This window comes from Sitophilus oryzae, unplaced genomic scaffold, assembly GCF_002938485.1.
Source record: "Sitophilus oryzae breed Bouriz unplaced genomic scaffold, Soryzae_2.0 scaffold_1178_pilon_pilon, whole genome shotgun sequence".
NCBI classification, from domain to species: Eukaryota; Metazoa; Arthropoda; class Insecta; order Coleoptera; family Curculionidae; genus Sitophilus; species Sitophilus oryzae.
This window is the reverse complement of record NW_022145813.1, coordinates 2,146,291-2,169,755: the sequence shown is the minus strand read 5'-3', so window position 1 is coordinate 2,169,755 and position 23,465 is coordinate 2,146,291. Positions and strand designations below refer to the sequence as shown.

Sequence of the window (23,465 nt, the reverse complement as noted above, 5' to 3'; positions counted from 1 at the left end):
AAAATGACAGCGATCTTTATTTCATAACCATCGCTGACGCATTTTTTTCTATAATATTGTATTATTTGCAAATATAATTTTTCGAACATTAATACTTGCAAAATATACATATAAATTTTGTGAAAGCAAATAATAATACATCGCTATTAGTAGATATTGAATATTTTTTGTTAAATTAGATCGATTTTAAAACACCAAAATTTAAAATATATTTTACATTTTACCCATTATCTTATGTACCTATTCATTATTTGTATATTGTAAAACATTTGCTGCATTTGTATGGTTCATAGTTTATTTGTCAAACTATTTATTACTATAAATAGATATACAGAGTCCGGCAATAGTGCGTCGGGCATCTGTAGCTCCTAGAATAAAAAAACTTGAGAATTTTGTTTAAGTGCAAACCTAAAGTATGTACCAGGATGTATTTCAGGAAAATATTTTAACTACTATAGGGTGGCTCAAAAAAGCGTGAGTGGACCTGGATGATTTTTTTTTAAATGGAACACCCTGTATATTATTGCATTTTTGGCTTTCTTTCCGATCACTTAACATAACCCTAAGATATGAATAAATACATTTCGATAGTTTCAGAGATATTAAAAAATAAATCAAAAATATATATTTTTCTGCCCTTCTTAAAAAAAATATTAAAAATACAAGAACTGTTCTGAAATCAAAACTATATTAGATATTTACTTTAGATGGTCTGTACTTACTTTGCTATAAATATGAATATCGTAAATTATACAGGACGTTCAAAATTCTACGCCAAACTTTCTAAAATATAAAATAATTTTTCTTCGTTTTTTAAATGGAACACCCTGTATATTATTTTTTCAATAGACATTTTTTATATTTACAGCATTTCAAAATTTTTAACGGTTTCGCAGATATTTGCGGTTTTATATTTCATATGGCATTTTCCACAGTAAATTTTTATCAAAGCCACCCAATGATTTTTCTCTCGTATTTTACCATTGAAAGCGCCATATGAAATAATACTGCGTGTATCTGCAAAACCGTTAAGAATTTTGAAATACTCTAAATACAAAAAATGTGCATTTTTACACTCTCCATCTAATAAAAAAATAATATACAGGGTGTTCCATTTAAAAAAACAAAGAAAAAATATTTTATATTTTAGAAAGTTTGGCGTAGAATATTGAACATCCTGTAGGATTTACGATTACCATATTTATAGCAAAGTAAGAATAGACCATCTAAAGTAAATACCTAATATAGTTTTGATTTCAGAACAGTTCTTGTATTTTTAATAATTTTTTTTAAGAAGGGCTGAAAAATATATATTTTTGATTTATTTTTTAATATCTCTGATACTAATCGAAATATATTTATTTATATCTTAGGTGTATGTAAAGTGATCTGAAAGGAATCCAAAAATGCAATAATATACAGGGTGTTCCATTTAAAAAAATCATCCAGGTCCACTCACACTTTTTTGAGCCACCCTATAGAAGTTAAAATATTTTCCTGAAATACATCCTGGTACATACTTTAGGTTTTCACTAAAACAAAATTCTCAAGTATTTTATTCTATGAGCTACAGATGCCCGACGCACTATTGCCGGACCCTGTATATATTGTATTTATTAATTGTATATTATGTATATTTCATGTAAACTATACTCTGTTTTTTTTCTCAGGTAAGATTTCGACAGACGATGACAGAAGAAAAGCAGATGACGTCCCATACCAATCTATTTATTTTACTAAAAAAAGTTTCTAATAATTTTTAAGTTAACTATGGATGGGTTTAAATATAAATGCGTCATGCGTCGTCACTTGTTGTTTTTAACCAGTTTTATTGGTTTATATAAAAAATGACAGATTGTATTTCAATTTTATTGGTTTGACGGAACGATGAACTACAAACGGACGCCGATGCGTATGAACTCGCCTTTAGATTTTTGACGTTTGTCAAAGTCTTGCCAAATTATAGGTTATAATTTTGTGACAACTTTTGTCAAATACCCTGCGTTTTGGAAGATGATGCATTTTGATTCGTGTTATTACGTGTGTTTTGTGTCTTTTGAAGTCAAGTGGAGGAAAAATCGAGTGAAAATTAACTGTAGAACCCAGAGCACAGTTTATGGTTAATACTCGCTGCCCAGGCAGAAAGTCTTATACAGATACACCAATAAAGTTACTATCAATAAAGTTCGTATACCATCTCGTCGTAGATAAGTGCATCTCGAATATGGTAGAAGGACCATACTAAACACATACTAAAAACTGGAGTAGCTGTAAAATATCGACATTACACGATAGGTAAATAATGGATTTTAGTACTGCAGAAAAATAATGTCAAAAAGTACTAATTTAAAAAAAATTAAGATTAAAGTTAATTAATCAACCTGTGAGGTATAAAATTTGGTAAGTGTTATTATTAATAAAATAGTTTCTTTAATTTATGTTGTTTTATTTATTCCTGCGGAATATTACAAATTTGTATTTGTACATAAGTTATATTGATAAAATATAATCATAAATGCGGGAAGTTTCATAAAGCTTGAAAGTAAGAAATAGTTCTTTTTTATATTTTTTGGTATGTGGTGTCTTGTTTTTGTTTGTTTTGTATTAACACATACCGTTTTTTATTAAATAAAATAACTCGATTACATTTTTTCAGTTTTATGCAGTTTTATTCACAATATTTTGAAGTTACTTGTCAGTCAAATTTTAAATACATATATTAATTTCCTGCTATGCGTTCCAGTTCTACCAACTTATTTCTTTGTAAAATAAAATAAACTACTTTGAAATTAAAATGACAGACACATCTATCACTGTCAAGGATCTTCTCGTTGGACAGACTATATATAATTTTTAAAATACAAACCAGAAATACGAGAAATAATTATGTTTTCCATGTATTCTACAACATATTTATTAATCCGTAGTATCTAACTAGCGTGATGTCATAACTCTCGCTCCGAGACTGTTCTATTAGAGACGGTATTGGTCTGATATTTAGAAATATCAAAAGCTGCTGACACTTTACTTTTGATAATTATGACATTTCGTGTTGATTTTTGCAAGAAGAGGAAGAACTGACACTTGTTTTATTATTTTCCTTTTCTATTTCAGGAAAGTAAAAAGAGTTACCTATCTGATTCGTTCAGGCACTCAATTTAAAGAATATCAGTAACTTTTTGACAGAGGGATTTTATATTTGCCATGTTGGTAAAAAATAACGGTCAAAATTCAAAGTTATTCATTTTATAGACTATACTAACTATAAAGAGGTAACACTATTAATCATAATCTTAGAAAAAAACCTCTTACATTAACTTCTACTGTTTCATTTTGACGCACTATAAAATACTGTCTGTGCGCCAAAAGTATCATATTTTTCGATAACGATCATCACCCTTTCCGTAGCATTGAACTAAATAAATTTTGTGCTTCTTTGACGTTTTAAAACGAAAAATATTAAGTTAGCTAAAATTCTATGAATAACAATCTATCAAAGAATGGAAACGAAGTTATATTACCATAGAAACGCGTTTTGATCTATAGGACTTAGAAAAAAATCAACCATATTTTCGTATTTTCAATTTCATTTTTCTCAAAAGGTCAATAATAAAAATGTTTTTCCTCTTGTAAAGACAATCCGGGAACATACCATAGAAAATATAATAAATTATTTTTATGAGGAACATGTTTTTCCACATAAGTCTTATCTAAGAAGTTCATTTCAAGGTAAAAAAGGCCTAATTTTCTAAAAGAACTTTTAGAAAACTAAACCTAAATTTTTCCTTTAGAGAGGTAACTTTCATAGAAACTCGAACCGCCGTAAATTCGTTAAAAAATAAGCATAGTAAAGATATTTATAACATGACCATTCCACTAGTTAAAAAAAGTAATAAATTTATTAATATATCCTCTAACTAAATTATTCAATAGATGTATAAGAGACGGTACGTATCCCAATTGTTTAAAAATTTCCAAAATCGTACCAGTATTTAAAAAAGGTGATCCTGAAAGTGTGAATAATTATAGACCTATAGCTTTAATACCCACACTTTTTCAAAAAATTTTTGAATGTTTATTGAAACACCAGTTAACACATTACTTTGAATGTAATAACTTGTTCATAGAGAATCAGTTTGGGTTTCGTAAAGGAAAATCTACTACAATGGCTTGCATTCGTTTGATGGAAGATATAATTGAGGGTTTTGAGAGCGGTAACTATGTTGGTTCGGTCTTCTGTGACCTTACCAAGGCCTTTGATTGTGTGGAGCACAACATACTTTTACAGAAAATTTCATATTATGGAGTAAATAATATGAGTTCGAAATTATTGGCTGATTATCTTGTAAACCGATCTCAACAAACATTTGCCAACGGTACGCTCTCTGATGTGAGTGTTGTAAAATATGGGGTTCCGCAAGGCTCAGTATTAGGACCTTTATTGTTTTTAATTTACATTAATGATTTACCCGTGGCTACACTTCAGAATAATTTGATTTTGTTTGCCGATGACACTACTATCTTATGTGCCCGGAAACCCCCTGAAGAAATTCAAACTAATTTTGAATCGATTTTGCTAAATGTTGGTGACTGGTTGTGACAACCGATTATGCCTGAATAACACTAAAACAGAAAGAGTTATTTTTTCTCTTAAAACAAAATATAAAGTAGATTTCTGCAGTGTCCGATTTCTGGGAATAAAATTTGACACAAAACTGAGTTTTGAAAGTCAAGTAGACTATGTGGCAAGGAAGGTTTCCATAAGCATGTATGCATTTCGGCGATTGGCTAAGTGTGTGGAGAGTGATGTGTTAGTAGCTGCCTATCATGCTCTCATTCACTCGGTGCTTACTTATGGAATACTTGTTTGGAGTCACTCAGCTCATGCTGAGAGACTGTTTGGACTGCAAAGAAAAGCATTGAGAATTTTGTCAAATTTAAGTTATCAAGCAGATACAAAAAACGCCTACAGAAGACTGGGAATACTGACACTTCCATGTTGCTATATCCTCCAATGTCTTTTATTTGTGAAGGATAACCTAGAACTATATGCTACGCATGATGAACAACACAATTATGCAACCAGAAACAGAATGAATATAAAGTCTGTTCATTTGCGCCTCGGAAGATCTTGGAACTCCAGCCTTCATTATGCTCCTGCATGCTTTAATAAATTATCTCAAAATGTCAGAAATTTACCAAGACATCAATTTAAAACGACAATTAAAAGCTACCTTCTCGATATGGCTTATTTTAGTGTTACTGATTTTTTAGAAAGCAGTGAAGGGTTATAGCGTGGTTATAGGTCAAAACATTTACATTGTGCATTTATTGCTTTTTTGTGTACTTTAAATTACTGTTTGATAATTATTGTGCTTATTTTATAATTTTGCATTTTACAAAATATGACTTTGTGTAAGGATACTTGTATCTATTAACATGAAATAAATGATTTGATTTGATTTGAGAAAAATTTACAATGATTTTACCTGGATTAATTTTATCTCCATCAGTCTTTATTAATGCTTTGTGTAAGGCGTTGCTAAAGTGGTCTTTGTAAGCTTTAGACGCGCCCCCTAGAAACGTGTACATGTCTTTCTGGAGTCTTTCGGCTGTCGTACGGTAAATTATTATGTCGGATACGGCCAGAACTTTTAGCAACAGTCGAGTACGTTGGTTTTCTTTTTTCGTTATACCTGAAACAAATTAAATTTAGTTAGTGGTAAATTAATTATTTTTTCTCTTCATATATGTACTGGGTGGGTCAAATTCGACACTTTTAGAGGGAAACACCCGTTTCTATAGGAGATAGACGAAAACTAATATCGGTGTCTGGAGCTCAATTTTTATCAAAAACATGATTGTGAAAACCGCACATCAATATCTGTTACTGTTTTGGAGTTACGGGGTGTTTTTCAAAAATGTGCATTTTTAAAAAATCGCCGTAGCTTTTTTGCTATGAAAAATGTTGTATTTTTATGAATACATTTCCAAAGCACCTTTTTACGTAAAATTTAATGGTTTCAGTATAATTTTTTTTAAATAATAATTTAAGAGTTATCAACAGAAAAAAATGATTTTTTATTTGGGACACCCTGTATATTTTTAATTAAGTGAAAAGAACTTAAAATTGCCTTTCCAAAAATATAGCACACTTGATATCTTGTTATAGTCCCCTTCGAAATACAAAATTTTTAAAAGTTCGCCACTTTTAACTAGTAGGCTTTGGACCCCTTATTGATGATCTGACCCTAATGGAACTTGAAAACATATCTTTCCAAGACAAGGCACCGCCTCAGGACGCCGAAGTTGTCAGCAAATTTTTCAGCCAATTTCGAGAATAACTGAATAGCTCACTAAGATCCCAGCCGTTGGCCGTCGAGGCCGCCGGACTTAGTGCCTGTTATCCTTAGAGGATTTTTATCTTTGCGGAAGAATAAAGGTTCTTATTTTTAAATTGCGTGTATAATTTAGACAAGAATTAGAATTACTTGACGAGCCCTACTGAGTTAATGCGTTCCGCGAGAATTGTTCAAAAACGGCCCCGTCCGTCCATAACAGAAAACGTGTCAACCACACCTGTAGCAAAATAGCATGCCTTGGTTTCTATTAATTTTTATTATTATTAGATATAATTTAAATATGTTGATGTTTAATATAGTTTAAATTGTTATAAAATTCTGCATCTCTTATTGCAAATATTATTTTCGATTTAATTGCTGCTCACAGCTAGATTTTTTTTTACATTACAGCCGGCGCCGTTCAAAGCCTACTTGTTCAAAGTGGGCGAATTTCTAAAAAATCTATATCTCGAAGAGGAATCGAACAAGATATCAAGTATGCTATATTTTTGGAAAGGTAATTTTAAATTCTTTTCAATAAATTAAAACTATACAGGGTGTCCTATACAGGGTGCTACAAATTCCAGGTACGAGCATTGGTATCTCGGTAACCGTGATAGATACGAACACAGTTAAATTGGGGCAAAGTTGCCCTTTGGGATGTTCACCAAGATGCTATCAAAAAAGTTTTAAAAATTTCAAGGATTGTTGAGTTTTTTGGAAAAAACGGATTTTTTTGAAAATCAATTTTATTTTTTCCTGTCGTTACTTTTAAGAAAATCAAAAAACTAATTGCACATTCTCATAGCCACTTTATTCAGGCTATCTGATAGTATTTTTAGACTTTCAAATTAGCTAATAATTTGTGAGATACAGAGGGCAACTTAATTTTTTGAAATACGGACCTGCATTTTTTATTTCCGGTTTTGAAAGAACTCGGTCTCCTGAGTACAACGATATGCCACACTTTATACTTTTTTTGTTTTGGGTACCTTATCAACAACAAAACTATTTAATTATTATTTAAAATAATTTCAAGACCGACTCTGGTTTTTTAAATTATTTAATCTGATTATATGCACCGCAACAATATTGACCAGCGCTAATTAACATTGAATAAGAAAAATTTAAACAATTGGAAGATTCAAATAAATTATATCCAGGTCAGCAATTTAAAGATATTATTTTTAACTTATTTTATTGTGAATTTGAAATCTCAGTGTGCGACCTAATAATATGCATAATATTAATCGTAGTTATTATAAATAAATCAACTTCTATAAACTAGTTTCTAATGCTCTACATGTTCGAAAGGGTTACCACCCTCCCTATTGCACAAATTTACTTTTCGTTCAGTTTTATTTATAGCTCTTTGAATTTTCTTCTTATATTTCTGAATGCATTTTGAACTCTTTATTGTAAATGTTGAGATGTATTGATTTTACTTTTACAAATGACGTGAAGTAAATGTATTCATTTGTATATTATTTTTTATTATTTTATTGCATTTGATTTTCGATATTCAATGTTTTACCCCACATCATTGTTAATTTTGAAAGCTTATCAATATTGTAACGATGAATAGATTAAATATTTAAAAAAACAGAGCCGGACTTAAAGTTAGTTTAAATAAATTGTGTTGAAATGTTCGAAACAAAAGAAGAATTAAGTGTGGCATATCATTGTACTCAGGAAAGCGAGTTCTTTCAAAATTTAAAATAAAAAATGCAGGTCCGTATTAAAAAAAAATTGAGTTGGCCTCTGTATCTCACAAATTATCAGCTAATTTGAAAATATATAAATACTATCAGATAGACCTTATAAAGTGGCTATGAGACAAAAAACCCTGAAATTTTTAAAACTTTTTTGATGGTATCTTGGTGATCATCCCAAACCGCAACTTTGCCCCAATTTAACCATGTTCGTATCTATTACGGTTACCGAGATACCAATGCTCGTACCTCGAATTTGTAGCACCCTTATAAAAAATCAATAAGAAAATTACACTTAAACTATTCAATTCTATGTAAAAAGGTGCTTTGGAAATATTTTCACTAGTAATACCACTAGAAGTCAAATTATTTCCGGAAATGTTTTCGAGCTCATGAATATTCCGAGTCGAAGACGAGGGATAATTTTCTAAAAATATTCATGAGCGAGAAAAAATGTCCGGATTTAATTTGACCTCGTGTGGTATTCAGTAAGAAAATTCCACACCAAACTGTGTTTGAAAATCAAATAATTAAAATGTATTTTTCGATTTTTGGTCGAATTGATTATTTACATAGATAAATGAAACAAGTTTAGATTGGAAAGTGCCCATAAGGACAATGTAAACACTATTTGGCGCTATTCTTGCAACGGTCGCGACCCAAAACTTTTGAAAATTTCGGAGCGGTTCGGCTTGTTTCGGAATTATATCGCCAAATATTGTTTATTCAAATTTATTATTATTTTCGTTTAATTTTATAAATAAAAGACAGTGTGTTGCATACAAGAAACTTTATTTTATATAAGGACATGTATGAAATACCTATGAAACATTGGAAACCGACGTTATGCCACGATCCACGATGGTTTTTGCAGTTCACAGTTCACAGCACAGCTTTTTAAGTTTTTAATGCCACTTTTCCACAATTATCACCGGTTGGAGTAAATAAAACTTGAATTAAACTCACAAGATAGCAATTATTACTTTGAAAATGGACGCTATAAACACTTTTCGGAGTTTCTTTAATGAGAGCGGTTTGGATTTTGAAAGATTATTGTGATTTTTGAAGATTCTGACTTTGACAAGAGAAAATTATTTCTGTTTTTGTTTGCCGTTGTTCTTAGCGACCACTATAGCAGCGCCAGATCGCGTATAACGGTCGCGACCCAAAATAATTTCGCGACCCAAAATTTTTACGGGCTTTCCAATCTAAACTTGTTGCATTTATCTATGCGGGGTATACCGAGAGCGGTTTAGATTTTGAAAGATTATTATGATTTTTGAAGATTCTGACTTTGACAAGAGAAAATTATTTCTGTTTTTGTTTGCCGTTGTTCTTAGCGACCGCTATAGCAGCGCCAGATCGCGTATAACGGTCGCGACCCAAAATAATTTCGCGACCTAAAATTTTTACGGGCTTTCCAATCTAAACTTGTTGCATTTATCTATGATTATTTAGTTACTATGAAAACTAAGCTTTGAATAAGAAAACTAAGGAAGGAGCATAATGCTATCCATGTATTCATGCATGGTGGGCGGAAAAAGCACCATAAAAGCACAAAGAATTTCAATGCATTTCCTACATAAGTCTATCCTTGTGTTGTAGGAGGTTTGACAAGGATGAACCTGTCTTGAAACCTTTGAATAAGAAGACTAAGGAAGGAGCATAATGCTATCCATGTATTCATGCATGGTGGGCGGAAAAAGGACTCTAGGGTGGGGATCCTTGACAGTTCTGTTTGACGATTCTTTTGACACATTTGAATTTGATTTGAAATTTTGTGGATTTGTCAGTCTTTACGGAGCTTATTTTATGTTATTTATTATTTATTCTACTACTGATAGTTGTATAAAGATAGTAAATCTAGATGGAAATTGTGGCAGAACTTAAATTAACAGTGACACTATTGCGATTTGTCGAAAAAGACTGTAAAATAGTTGGTTGTGTAGCGTGCGTTAGATCTCGGCAAAAATCGAGTGGAAAAATGGAACAATTTTTCGCTAGTAAGTGACTATATAATATACATACGTGTAGTAAACCGATCATTTACGAAATTCATTTAAATTAACTAATTATATATTGTTCTTGCATTTTTGCTTTTATTTCCTACTCGTCAAAAATTAGATGTCAAAGAATTTAGATACGTCAATTTGACTTACCTGCTTCAGTAGCGTATCGGATGTTTGTGGTTATAAATAATTTTATTAGAATTTTATATTTTTATAACAATTTTAATAACTACCAACATTTATTCCCAACGTAAAATAAAAATAAAATTATTGAGTCTACCCCACGTCTACCCTACATCATAGTTTTACATTTTTTTAATAAAATTAGAACGGCACTGATAAACCGGAATTTAAGTCGGCCATATTTGACGCCCATCGCGGTGGACCTAAGATTTTTGATATGCTCCTTCCTTAGTCTTCTTATTCAAAGCTTGAAACCATTCGACTCGATTTCCTGTCCTCCTTCAATACTGGGACGTAAATTCTCATTGCTCTTATGGGGAGGCCGTCGTATATTTTATTTAAACGTATTTGCATTACACAGTCTATAACCCATCATACCTCTGTTGTAGAGGGGACAGGGTATTTCCCATCCTCATCTGACAACAGATGTTCTTCCTCCGAGGGTACACACCCTTCCACGGTTGGAGTTTGCCCCTCCGTGCCCTTCACAGTCGAGAAGCTTGCCTTCGAGTGAAGTATCCGTGAGGTGTAGGCTGGAGGATCTGTCTCCATTTTTTCCACCTCTTTAACTTGGTCTCTCCTTAGACCTGATACCGGTGTTGTCCCGTATCTGTAATAGAGGATATGTCCTTCTTTCTCTATTGCCTCCTTGGATTTGAGGTCAATTCCTATTGTGAGAACCTGACCATGACCCTCCTCCCTATAGTTGATGACTCGCCAAACCATAATGTATATTTTATAGTTCAGTCATTGGGGATCAAAAAAGGGGCCCGCTTGGAAAAAAGTCCGGAAGTTTTGAAACTTTGCAGGTTTATAGGTTTTGGGGTCCCCAACTAAAATCCATAAAATGCACATTTGCAGACTTGCCGCCGGCGCCGCCATCTTGCCAAGATGGCGCCCAAAATCGGTATTTTGTGAATGTCTCGAAAACTATGCGTTTTTCGCAAAAATTTGAGGAGAGCAAAATTAAAGAGAATGAAATTTCCTATAAAAAAGGTTTTACGAAAATTTCCGCTTAAGTCAACCGTTTAGGCACAAAATCAGTTATATTATGTATAGTCGATTTTCCGAAATCAAATGTCGATTAGGGTTCACTAAAACTAGTTTTAGTTTAGTGTCTTCAATTTTGTCATAAAACAGTGGCGTATCATTAATTCGCTCATTAATTTATGAATAATTAATTGTCGTGCTGGACAACATTCATTGCGAACTTACCACCAGGTTCAGCATTGGTCTGGTCGTACCAAAGATGCCGAAGAATAGGGATGGAAGAAAACAAAAACAGGCATTACTCCAGTCACAACGTTGAAAGATCCAGCTCCAAAATCCCTGTTGGCATTTTTATCCTGTCCTTTATGCAACTCCAAACCAACAACTATGGTAAAGCCTGCGGATGCAGAAAAGCAGGATTAAAATGTTCAATGATTTGTGCATACTGCAATAGAAAATCCTGTGACAACGTCACTGAAGTGTCACTCGACGAATCCGATGAAGAGGAGTTGGACTTGCCTGTAGATATTCCTCTGGCGGCTGAAGATAAAGAGTTGGACGTATTGAGAGACCACCCTGATGAGCCTAGCACAGCAGACACGATCGACTTTGACATCAATGAGCCAGATCCGTCGGGCTTGTGCAGATAAGTTAAAGTTTTTAATTTATCTAGTGGACTATGCCTCTGGGGAGACCACGTTAAAAAACAACAAGTACACATTTTCACAGTAACAAGTACACATTTTCAATAATTAAAATTAATTATTCATAAATTAATGAGCGAATTAATGATACGCCACTGTTTTATGACAAAATTGAAGAAACTAAACTAAAACTAGTTTTACTGAACCCTAATCGACATTTGATTTCGGAAAATCGACTATAAATAATATATCATATTTTACGCAAAATTGTAAAATTTCCAGGGATTTTGTGCCTAAACGGTTGACTTTAGCGAAAATTTTCATGCAACCTTTTTTATAGGAAATTTTATTCTCTTTAATTTTGCTATCCTCAAATTTTTGCGAAAAATGCATAGTTTTTGAGATATTCACAAAATACCGATTTTGGGCGCCATCTTGGCAAGATGGCGGCACCGGCGGCAAGTCTGGAAATGTGCATTTTATGGATTTTAGTTAGGGACCCCAAAACCTATAAACCTGCAAAGTTGCAAAACTTCCGGACTTTTTTCCAAGCAAAAATCCCCAATGACTGAACTATTATAATAATTTTAAAATGTGTATTTTAACCTCCCTATAACTTTTATATTTAACATTTTTGTGTAAACCTCGAAACAAATGGGATAATGGTCATTTTCCTCCATGTAGTATCCAGAAAACTAAAAATTGATCATTTGTATTGAGACCTAAAGTTTTGTTCCCTGACCTAAACATCCCAGCGTAAAATCTATAAATTGCGTTTTAGAAAGATAACAAACTTTTAATAAACATACTCAAACTTATCATTTATTTAACGGCTAGTGATACTTTTACATCATACGTCACAATACACGTAACGTTATTATTATTTTAAAAAAATATTGACCGATTTACGTAAATACCCGTGTGGGCCATGAAACAACGTTCGAAATATTTTCTAGTATCACAAGGTTATCTGGACAAATGTATCATTAATTAATCACTATCGGAGTTCATTATTAAAAATTCTACATGAGTATCACAAATCTTACAAAATTAGCATTCTTTTGCTGCAAAAGATCAAGGATCTTATTAAACATAAGCGATTTGTATAATATATAAAACATGTGTGTAGTTGTTGCTATTAATACACATATTTTGTTGTATTAGAAACAAAAATAATTTTGATTAAAAATTGATAACTAATCACATTGATCATAATAGTTTAGGAAACTTAAAGATAAATTTATCGTAGCCATGTGGCAAAATAATCTATTTTTAAGCCCCATACTCACTATGCGCTGATGCGGTACGTCAGTGTGACTATTTGATGCGCCATGCGTCGATGCGATAGATTGTGCGACGAGGCGGTTCAGCAGAACCCAACAACAATTTCCAAACGAACTAACGAATTACATCGACGAACCGCAGCATAATCGCTATGCGTTTATGAACGCATGGACGAATTTAATCACTCGTCAGCGCGTAGTAAATATGACGCTTAAGAATTTATACCCAGCATTCCTAATCCCCCATATCAAATATTATCTAAAATAACAATGTTCCTAAAACTATTGATTTCCTATTTCAGGGCGTTCTATATAGTTCTTCTCAGATATCCTTTAAGTAGTAAAAGTCAAAACGGCTATAGGCGGTGCATTTCAGTTGATTTCAACACATTCCGACCGCAGCGCACTCTACGTCAGAATCAATCATGTCGATCACATTAAAATAAGATTGAAATCGGAGTTTTGTCATAATATTTAAGTATTTTAGTTTTCTGCTTTTTTTTGCCAAACCAAACCAAACCTCAGATTATACAGATTATAAACTTTGTTTTTTCTTTATTGTTTTTCGTGGTTCCAATTTTCAGAATCGGGTACTAGTTATGTTACTAGTTTGCGCACATAGCACGCCCACTTATGGCCTCTAAAATTGTGCACTGCGCCTGACCGGCATAGTTATTATAGAGATATCGGAAAACCGAATAGCGTCACGCAGTATTTACGCGTACCTTATCATGGTTACGATATGCGCGAGTCAATTTTTAACGCAACACCCGCTAATAACGTTACCGCCTGACGTAATTTGCAGATCAATTACTCAAGCGCTATTTCTAAACGTTTAAAAATTGCTTAAATGGGCCTGTGCGGGTATTTGACAACCGAGGCCGGCCGGCGAGATCTTTTATTTTAGGTTATGTTTGAATTGTTTTGAATTATTACTTTAGTTTTATTAGGTAATTTGATATTTAAGTAGCTGGGATTAGTTTTAATTAAATAAATATGGCCCAAAATATGGATTCCACCTCTTCCAATATTAAAGAACCTATAAAGAGGTTTAGGTTTACAGCAGATGACAACTTAGCCCTTCTAAGAGAATATGTTGCTTGTTGCCCTAAACCCACTGGCAGTTGAACAATAAAGCACTGGAAATAAGCACTTTAGCCCTTTAGTTTTAAAATACCTAGTAAACAAAACAATTTCAAAGTTATAAATTTAAAGTTAGGTTAAGTTTAAATAGCGGACGCAACGCGAACAGAATTCTTTCCGATCCGATAACTATAAATGAAGAGAGTTAATACCACCTCACGTAAAGGAAATAACACCTGGCCTTATTAACATCCATGCACGCATTTCGGTTTAGCGATATCTCTCTATTACGCTGTTTATTGTTATTTTACGCGAGTTTATTTTTGCGCACAGGAAATTTTACTCGTTTGCACATCGTCATAAAAAACAATTTTCGTACCACGAATTAGGGATAAGATTTTTATCTGTATACTTATAGGATACCTAATCTGTGATAAAACACTCAGGTACGAGGTTTGTGTGATGTAACGCTGTTTCGGGTAGTAGAAAATAAGTGAAAAAGAATTCGAACTAGGCGCCTTGCGTCTTGTTGTGTTGTGACAATTTCAAATGTTAATAAAATTGACCAAAAAAATGTTAACGCGTAAAGGAGAGCGTAATTAAGGCGTTGTTAAGTGCAATAACATTCAATAACTCAACTTTCCCGGATATTCAACTCTCCCGAAACAACATTTTATAGCTTCATAATTTCTTACACCGATTTGATCAATAGCAAAAATGGATTCAAGCAGTTCGACGAAACAAATGAGTAATCAAAAAATTAAATAGACATATACTATGAGAGGATGAAATATAATTTACAATATTAATGGTATACTTTTTTAACTAATGCTTAAATGTTTTATAAACATCTTCTAAAATTATAAATATGTACCTTTAAAAAATTTCGTTATAGCCGAAATAGCTCCAATTATGCCCCACTAGTAAAACCGGTGATAAAACTATGCTTGCTACCGTAGTTGAACTCATCTAATTTTTTTTAACTGGAATAATAAATTATAATGCAAGTTAGACCTTCTCAAGATATCAAAATATTTACCTTTTTTTTGTTTAGAATTTCCACAAATTATACTTTCTAATACTTTTGGAAAAATAATTATATACTAATTTTTTCGTTTACTCGCCATTTAAACCCGTGTATGTATTCTTTATTTACGATATTCTCCGGCGGTGGCAGCACCGGCGGAGAATGCACCAAGCCTATAGGTATCATATATAGTCTGTGAAACGAATAACTTTGAATTTGACAGTTCCCGCGGGCTTTTCTAGTGTTAATTTTATTAGGTTAGCAACTTGCGGCCATGCTGACGCAATGCCGTCTCTAATAGAACAGCCACGGAACGACATTTATGACGTCACGCTAGTTAGATACTACAGATTAATAAATATGTTGTAGAATACATGGAAAACATAATTATTCCTCGTATTTATGGTTTGTATTTTAAAAATGATATAGTTTACATAAAATATACATAATATACAGTTAATAAATACAAGATATATACCTATTTATAGTAATAAATACTTTGGCAAATAAACTATGAACCATACAAATGCAGCAAATGTTTTACAATATACAAATAATGAATAGGTACATAAGATAATGGGTAAAATGTAAAATATATTTTAAATTTTGGGGTTTGAAAATCGATCTAATTTAACAAAAAAAAATTCAATATCTACTAATAGTGATGTATTATTATTTGCATCCACAAAATTTATATGTATACTTTGCAAGTATCAATGTTCGAAAAATTATATTTACAAATAATATAATATCATAGAAAAAAAGGCGTCAACGATGGCTATGAAATAAAGATCCCTGTCATTTTATATGTAAAATTATTCTAAAATTTTTGATTTTCTTGGGATTTAGGTTCGGGAAAAACGCTGATTAAGTTATCATTTGGTTTTTCATTACTTTTTTTTGTTTAAAAAAACGTTTCGGCTAACATTATAGCCTTCATCAGTGTTGTGTCGTATGAAAAAAATAGTGTCGAATATAATCCAAAAAATTACACATAAAATATTCACACTACACACCTCAAATATATATTATATTAACTGTATATTATGTATATTTCATGTAAACTATATCATTTTTAAAATACAAACCAAAAATACGAGAAATAATTATGTTTTCCCTATATTCTACAACATAATATTTATTAATCCGTAGTATCTAACTAGCGTGACGTCATAAATCTCGCTCCGAGGCTGTTCTATTAGAGACGGCATTGGTCTGATATTTAGAAATGTCAAAAGCTGATGACATTTTATTTTTGACAATTATGACAATTCGTGTTGATTTTTGCAAGAACTGTCACTTGTTTTATTATTTTCCTTTTCTATTTCACGAAAGTAAAAAGAGTTACCTATCTGATTCGTTCAAGCACTCAATTTAAAGAATATCAGTAACTTTTTTGACAAGGGATTTTATATTTGCCATGTTGGTAAAAAATAACGGTCAAAATTCAAAGTTATTCATTTTATAGACTATATCACCTAAAATACCAATGTTAATAAAAAAAAACTAATTTTCTATTTCAAGACATTCTATAGTTCTTTTCAAATATCCTTTAAGCAGTAAAAGACAAAACGACGATATATCACGAACAGTGACTTAATTACTGATATATAAAATAACGCTTATTGGTAGCCTTTAATCAATTTAATATTTGTTTAAATTGTAGAAGGTTTGGTAAACTTAATAAGTTGATAATTTTATTATACATTGACTCAATAAATATTATTAGTTATTGTTAAAAAATATATTTTTAATAAAGATAAATTAGTTAAAGTTATTAAATAAAATTATAAAATTAATAAAATTGACGTATCTTAATTATCTTTGACGTGTACCCAAAAAAAATGTGTAAATGCAAGAATAAAAACATAATTAGTTAACTCCAAACGAATGGTTTAATTGAATGGATTACTACTCGTAAAACATATAGGTATTATATAATTATGTGCTCATAAAAATTGTTCCATTATTTTTTATGTTTTTTATTTATCAACCGATCGCTCCACCTTTAACTATTTTTCAAGCCTCCATCTAAGATCTACAATAATCTCACTGATTATAAAATAAACAAGACATAACATAAAATACACTATACATATAACTCAGAAACGCACAATAAATTCAAAAGAGTTAAAAACAACGTCAGAGTGTCAAGTAAAACGTCAAACCAAACTAACAATTACTGACAAAAGAAATTATTTCCATGACGTCGCTTCCGTCCCTAACGCATGCAGTGTGGGGCTTGTGGAAAATTTCTGTGGGACTGTGTGAAAAACGCATGCAAGTTGTGGGAAATTTCCCGATTCGTGGGATATTTCGAGAACCACAGGGAAAGGAAAATTTAGCCCAAAACACCATATTCGTGGGAAATTCTCACTTAGCTCTTCATTTCTTAGCAAAGTGAGTAAATTCAAACTAGCATTACTGCAACTAAATATATATTTTCGGTTGGCATCAGACATGATTCTTATACCCCCGCCCCTCAAATGCATGAGGAATTTTGAAAAAGTGCAAAATTTCTAGGAATGGTATATTTCGATTCCAAGAACACGCGTATGAGTTTTTTTTTCGCGAAAAAAAAAGTATATTTGCAAAGCAAATTGGAATTTTTTTTAAAAATTGGAGAATTTGGAAAAATTTTAAATTTTCAGGTAAAAAACATCTGTATTGTGTATTACGTCAGTAAATTGGATTTGAGAACTCGTGGGAATTTATAGAAAAAACGGGAAATTTTGACCGTCTTCGTGGGAAATTCTATTTCAGAAAGTTGGCAACACTGAACGCATGAATATAAAAACAGTATTAGTGTCCTTCCTGCTTCTACTTTTAACAAAATATTAACTTTTATTGTTCCCCAATAAATATTATTGTTATCTCTTTATCATATTAACGCATGAATAACTTGCTACATTTGTACATATTTCTTGTACCGTTTTTCTGCTCTTCTATAAAATGAAGTTAGCAGTTTAACACTTTTCACCGACGACATACCTACTTATTTTTATGACATACATATAAAGAATGAGAATATTTTTAAAGGCACTTACCTAGTAATCCTTCAGTATCTAAACAGATAACATTCATTTTTGTATCGTATTTGGCCCACACACCTATAGTACAGGACACTTGCGATGAAGAGGTTTTGAATATGTCTTCGCCATTGAAGAAAACATGATTTAATGTATGTGACTTGCCCTCACCAGTATTACCAAAAATTGATACTACTTTGACCTGCAAAAATCATATTCTTATAGATTCATAAAACATTTTTGTTTCAATAAATGTCATAATATAGACTTGGACTTAGAAGTTGCATAAAATATAATAAATTTATTCCAAACTAGTTAAAAATACAACAATTACTTTCAAAACCTACTTACTTTTTTCCTAGGTTCTAAATTCAGTGACTTGATAAAAGCATCTTCTGATTTAATTCTCAAGTTTTCGGTGTCATCCAGTAAAAGGATACTTTTTTGTCCAAGATTATCAACTTCATCTAGTAGACAGAAAAAAATAAAATTTAAATTAAAACATCATGATTAAAAAGGTTAATGATCATGTGGGCTTAGGCTTGATGACCATTAATTATGCATAGTACCTACACATAATCATAAAACTTTTACACATAAGTAAACAAACAATAAGAATAAAAATCAGCAATGACAGCAATACAAAAAAAATCTGGGGTTTAATAATCAAAAAATAAATGATAATTAAAAACATACTAAACTGACCTGATAGAATATTTAATGAATCCAATTGCTGTAACAAAATGGGTATATCTTTCTTCGGCTCCAATGCATTTTCTTCAGGCTCACAGACATGGTTATTTATAGTTGGATCCAAGGAATTTAATACTAATGGGGAATGTCCGCTTATTGTGCTATGCTTTCTTTTAATCTCACTCGCTAAAGTATTGTCCATGTTTGTTGATAGTTTATTAAAAAATATTACTGAAAAAAAATGATAGTTATTGTATTTAAAAAGATATATTTAATTGGAAGTACAGTTTTCCGCAAAACACATGCATTGTAGCTTTATTAATAAGCAGAATTTGGAGAAATAATGCCATATAGGAATGCGAGAAAAAAATAATTACATTTTTTTGTTACTCTCGGTTCTCCGACCTCGACACCCATCATTGTTTTAATTGCGCACAAAGTAGGTAAGTATTTTTAAGTTCATCAACACGAAACACTGCACACTTGTACGACATAAGAACACAACTAAACTCCCGTTAAATTCTCATCCAACATTCGCATCTACCAAGAAAAACAAAAATAAAATCACGACAGAGTGAAATTACGTTCCAGCGGTGAAATAAAATTCAAAATATGTGTGTGTCTCGTTTTGATCAGCATGTGAAAACGCATTAAATATGCAGCGAAAACTGACTTTTATTGACATCGGTAGTGCAACAAAGTCTACATTACCTTCATACTTCTGAACAACGGTATGGTAAAGGTTGTACGTGCTAGAAATCTCGTAAAACAGGGCTCAAATAACACCATATAAATAAGAATGACTGCTACACAAAATTTTGACGTTTTAATAAAATTTGGTTATGTTTCTTCAAAAAAAAATGCAATGGGAGTTTTCGCACTACAGAAAAAGTAACTAGATTTCGCACTAGCTATCGTTAAACTCAAGGATACTTTAGAGATAAGGATAGTTCGATTGTTCTCTTAGATTGTTCTTAATCTAAGTTCGATTCCTATCTTCCTGTACTGTTACGTTTTCTAGGGACCGAGTTGAAATTCGCGCTAAAGATTTTGGTTTCCCAGTGACAGTTATTTTTGCGTTTGACGGACAAGCGCACAGTGCGGCGGAAGATAAATCTAGCGGGACAAAACCGTTTGGTTAGAAATAAGCCAAAAATATGTACTGATAAGAATAAATAGTAGACATTCCAATAGATATTAAAATGCATGAATTATTTTTTGGCCGTATATATTCTTTGTATTTCGATACATTTTTATCAACCAACCATATAATATGGCCCCTGAGATTTTATCCCGCTAGAATAACCATGGAATAACCATCCGCCGCATTGTGGAGCGCTGGTCCCTGCGTGACGTAAGCATCCAGGGTGACTATGTCTTGAAAAAAAGGATGAACCTATGCCTTGAAACCAAGAACGGTAAACTAATAGGATTGCTCATCCTCATAAGCTTAGATTAAGCTCATAAGACGTACGTTCGCCTCTTCCCGCGCTTCAGCTGACAGTTGTGACGTCATTGTAGCCCTTGTCAAAGCCTTCGTGGCCTTGTCATGATAGTGTGTATTATTAGTTGCCTATGGTAAACTTATAAAAATAACAGCTGAGAAATTTTGAGTTAATTATTTTGTCAATTTTAAATGTGAAAAAGTGTCTTTAAAGTTTTTAGAGCTATGGAGTGTATAAATACGTTCATTTTGTGTTGTGGATTGTGACAAAGTGCATACTAAGTGCCCACGATTTTGTTTATTAATTATTTTAAAGCAAAATATGGAAGTACTCTAAAAAGAATGCTTGCAAAAGGTGATACACTGGGAACTGCTGTTCTTAAAAATGCATTATCCGAGTATTTAATACGATTTATACAGTTAATTTTCTATACTGCATACATGTAAGGTGTTTAAATAAATAAACTAAATAATGAAGGTTTTGCATTCGGTAACCAATAATGCACGTGTGTGTATTATTGGTTGCCGGATAAGGACTAATAACCATGACAAGGGCTACAATGACGTCACAAAGCGCGTAGTTTTCGCATGCACCTGGCGGACACTTTTGGCTGAATGAGCAGTCCTATTAAGTTAACTGTTCTCGTCTTGAAACCATTCGACTCGATTTTCTGTCCTCCTTCAATACTGCGACGTAAATACCCTCATTGCTCTTATGGGGAGGCCGTCGTATATTTTATTTAAACGTATTTGGTCCTTGCGTTAAACCGAGGTTAAACCAATGCCGTCTCTAATAGAACAGCCTTGGGGCGAGATTTATGACGTCAGGCTAGTTAGATACTACGGATTAATAAATATGTTGTAGAATACATGGAAAACATAATTATTCCTCAGATTTTTGGTTTGTATTTTAAAAATGATATAGTTTACATGAAATATACATAATATACAGTTAATAACTACAACATATATACCTATTTATAGTAATAAATACTTTGGCAAATAAATTATGAACCATACAAATGCAGCAAATGTTTTACAATATAAAAATAATGTATAGGTACATAAGATATTGGGTAAAATGTAAATATATTTTAAATTTTGGGGTTTGAAAATTGATCTATTTTAATAAAAAACATTCAATATCTACAAATAGTTGATGTATTATTATTTGCATTCACAAAATTTATACGTATATTTTGCAAGTATCAATGTTCGAAAAATTATATTTACAAATAATACAATATCATCTAAAAAAAGGCGTCAGCGATGGCTATGAAATGAAGATCGCTGGCATTTTATATGTAAAATTATTCTAAAATTTTTGATTTTTTTGGGATTTTTAGGTTCGGGAAAAACGCTGATTTAAGTTTTCATTTGGGCTTTCATTATTTTTATTTGGTTTAAAAAAAAAACGTTTCGGCTAACTATAGCCTTCATCAGTATTGTGTCATATGAAAAAAATAGTGTCGAATATAATCCAAAAAATTACATATAAAATATTCACACCACATAATGTTTACTGCAATTAATAAACTAATATAAACTTATCAAAAGATGACCACATATTTTTTAAAATTATTATTCTTAACACTAAAACTATCTACATTGACTATGGAGTACGCAGTAAACATTATGTGGTGCGTGGTGTGAATATTTTATATGTAATTTGTTGGATTATATTCAACACTATTTTTTTCATATGACACAACACTGATGAAGGCTATAATGTTAGCCAAAATGTTTTTTTTTAACCAAATAAAAATAATGAAAAACCAAATGAAAACTTAATCAGCGTTTTTCCCGAACCTAAATCCCAAGAAAATCAAAAAATTTAGATTATTTAGAAACAAGGTTCAAGAATATCAAATTTTCCAAGATTGTAAAATTCTAGTTAATTATTTTATGTGTACAATTATTTAGGGAATGTCATCGGCCAAGTAGACGCCGATTTTTTCGATAATACGGTATAATTCTTACATAAAATGTAAATAACATTAGACCAATTAAAACAAAGAAATATGAATTTCTTAGTATTTTTAGTAACACCTTTATTCTTAAAACTTAATTTTGTATTGCAAATATACCAATTTTATTGTTATTTTATTCATATTGTATTCAGCCATCACTTAAATATTTGATATTAATTTGGTATTATAAATAATCAACACTATTCAGTAAAAATCACTGAACAAGTATATGTTATGCTTTACATACATTATATTATCAAACAAAAACACATTCTTCTTTTAAACTTTATCATTCTTGTCTTTACAAAAATCTTTTTTAATTTTGAACTCAAAATAATAATCTTTTTCATGATCTTTAATACACATATTCTTTATTTTTCCCGAGATCATATTACCTACTACGTGTTTATCTTACGTGTTTGAATTTATCGAAGCTGAACAAACAACACTTGGAGTGGAGATTCCATAATATGAATAAAATAAACATAATTGTCCAGTTTTCTTTAATACCATCCTGGGAGAATATTATTTTTAAATTATGATTATTGTTAGTTCCCAGTAGTTAATATGCAGATAAAAAAAATCGCGGGTGTTTGGGAAGGCTTGAAAGGAAACAATGTTTTTGCGACGTTTCGCGACTTTATTGTCGCTTCTTCAGGCACTATAGGAGAAGCAGTTTTTTTAAAAATATCAAAATAAGATTAACTGACCACTTACCCAAAACATATATTAATCCACATTATGCCTACAAACATTCATGGCGACTCCAACCGCCAACACTAAGACACATAAGACGAATCGAACAGAAACTTGACAGGTATTGTTTGGCGCGATATACACCGATGCTCGGTTTGTGTCGTACTGACACCAGTTAAATTAATTTCGGTACCAAAAAAGATTGCTTTTTGTGTTTCCTTTATCATTAATTTTTCTCTCGTTGCTCCTAAGAGCCCTAGACGGAGTTGGATCTTTGATCCAAAGATCCAACGGAGTAACGGAGCAAAGAATTGAATGTTTTAATATTTTATATCTTACTTCCAGAGCTAACTTTACTTAA

The 23,465-nt window shown here is 31.7% G+C and overlaps 1 protein-coding gene across 5 annotated transcripts in view; it reads right to left on the bottom strand.

Annotated features, from left to right (window-relative positions):
* Window positions 1-23,250, bottom strand: part of LOC115890937 (zinc finger FYVE domain-containing protein 1-like) — a 48,328-nt gene extending 25,078 nt beyond the window's left edge. The window contains exons 1-5 of one of the 5 annotated variants that reach the window (XM_030911333.1): window positions 23,126-23,250; window positions 19,007-19,225; window positions 18,653-18,768; window positions 18,320-18,503; window positions 5,490-5,696 (exon numbers count right to left, since the gene is read on the bottom strand). In XM_030911333.1, coding sequence (XP_030767193.1) covers window positions 5,490-5,696; window positions 18,320-18,503; window positions 18,653-18,768; window positions 19,007-19,196 — 697 coding nt within the window. In that variant the 5' untranslated portion in view covers window positions 19,197-19,225; window positions 23,126-23,250. Of the gene's footprint in view, window positions 1-5,489; window positions 5,697-18,319; window positions 18,504-18,652; window positions 18,769-19,006; window positions 19,226-19,279; window positions 19,896-23,125 lie in introns of those variants that run through there. The other 4 variants (XM_030911324.1, XM_030911303.1, XM_030911311.1 and 1 more) reach the window with 4 other exon arrangements.
* Window positions 23,251-23,465: the final 215 nt, after the last annotated feature.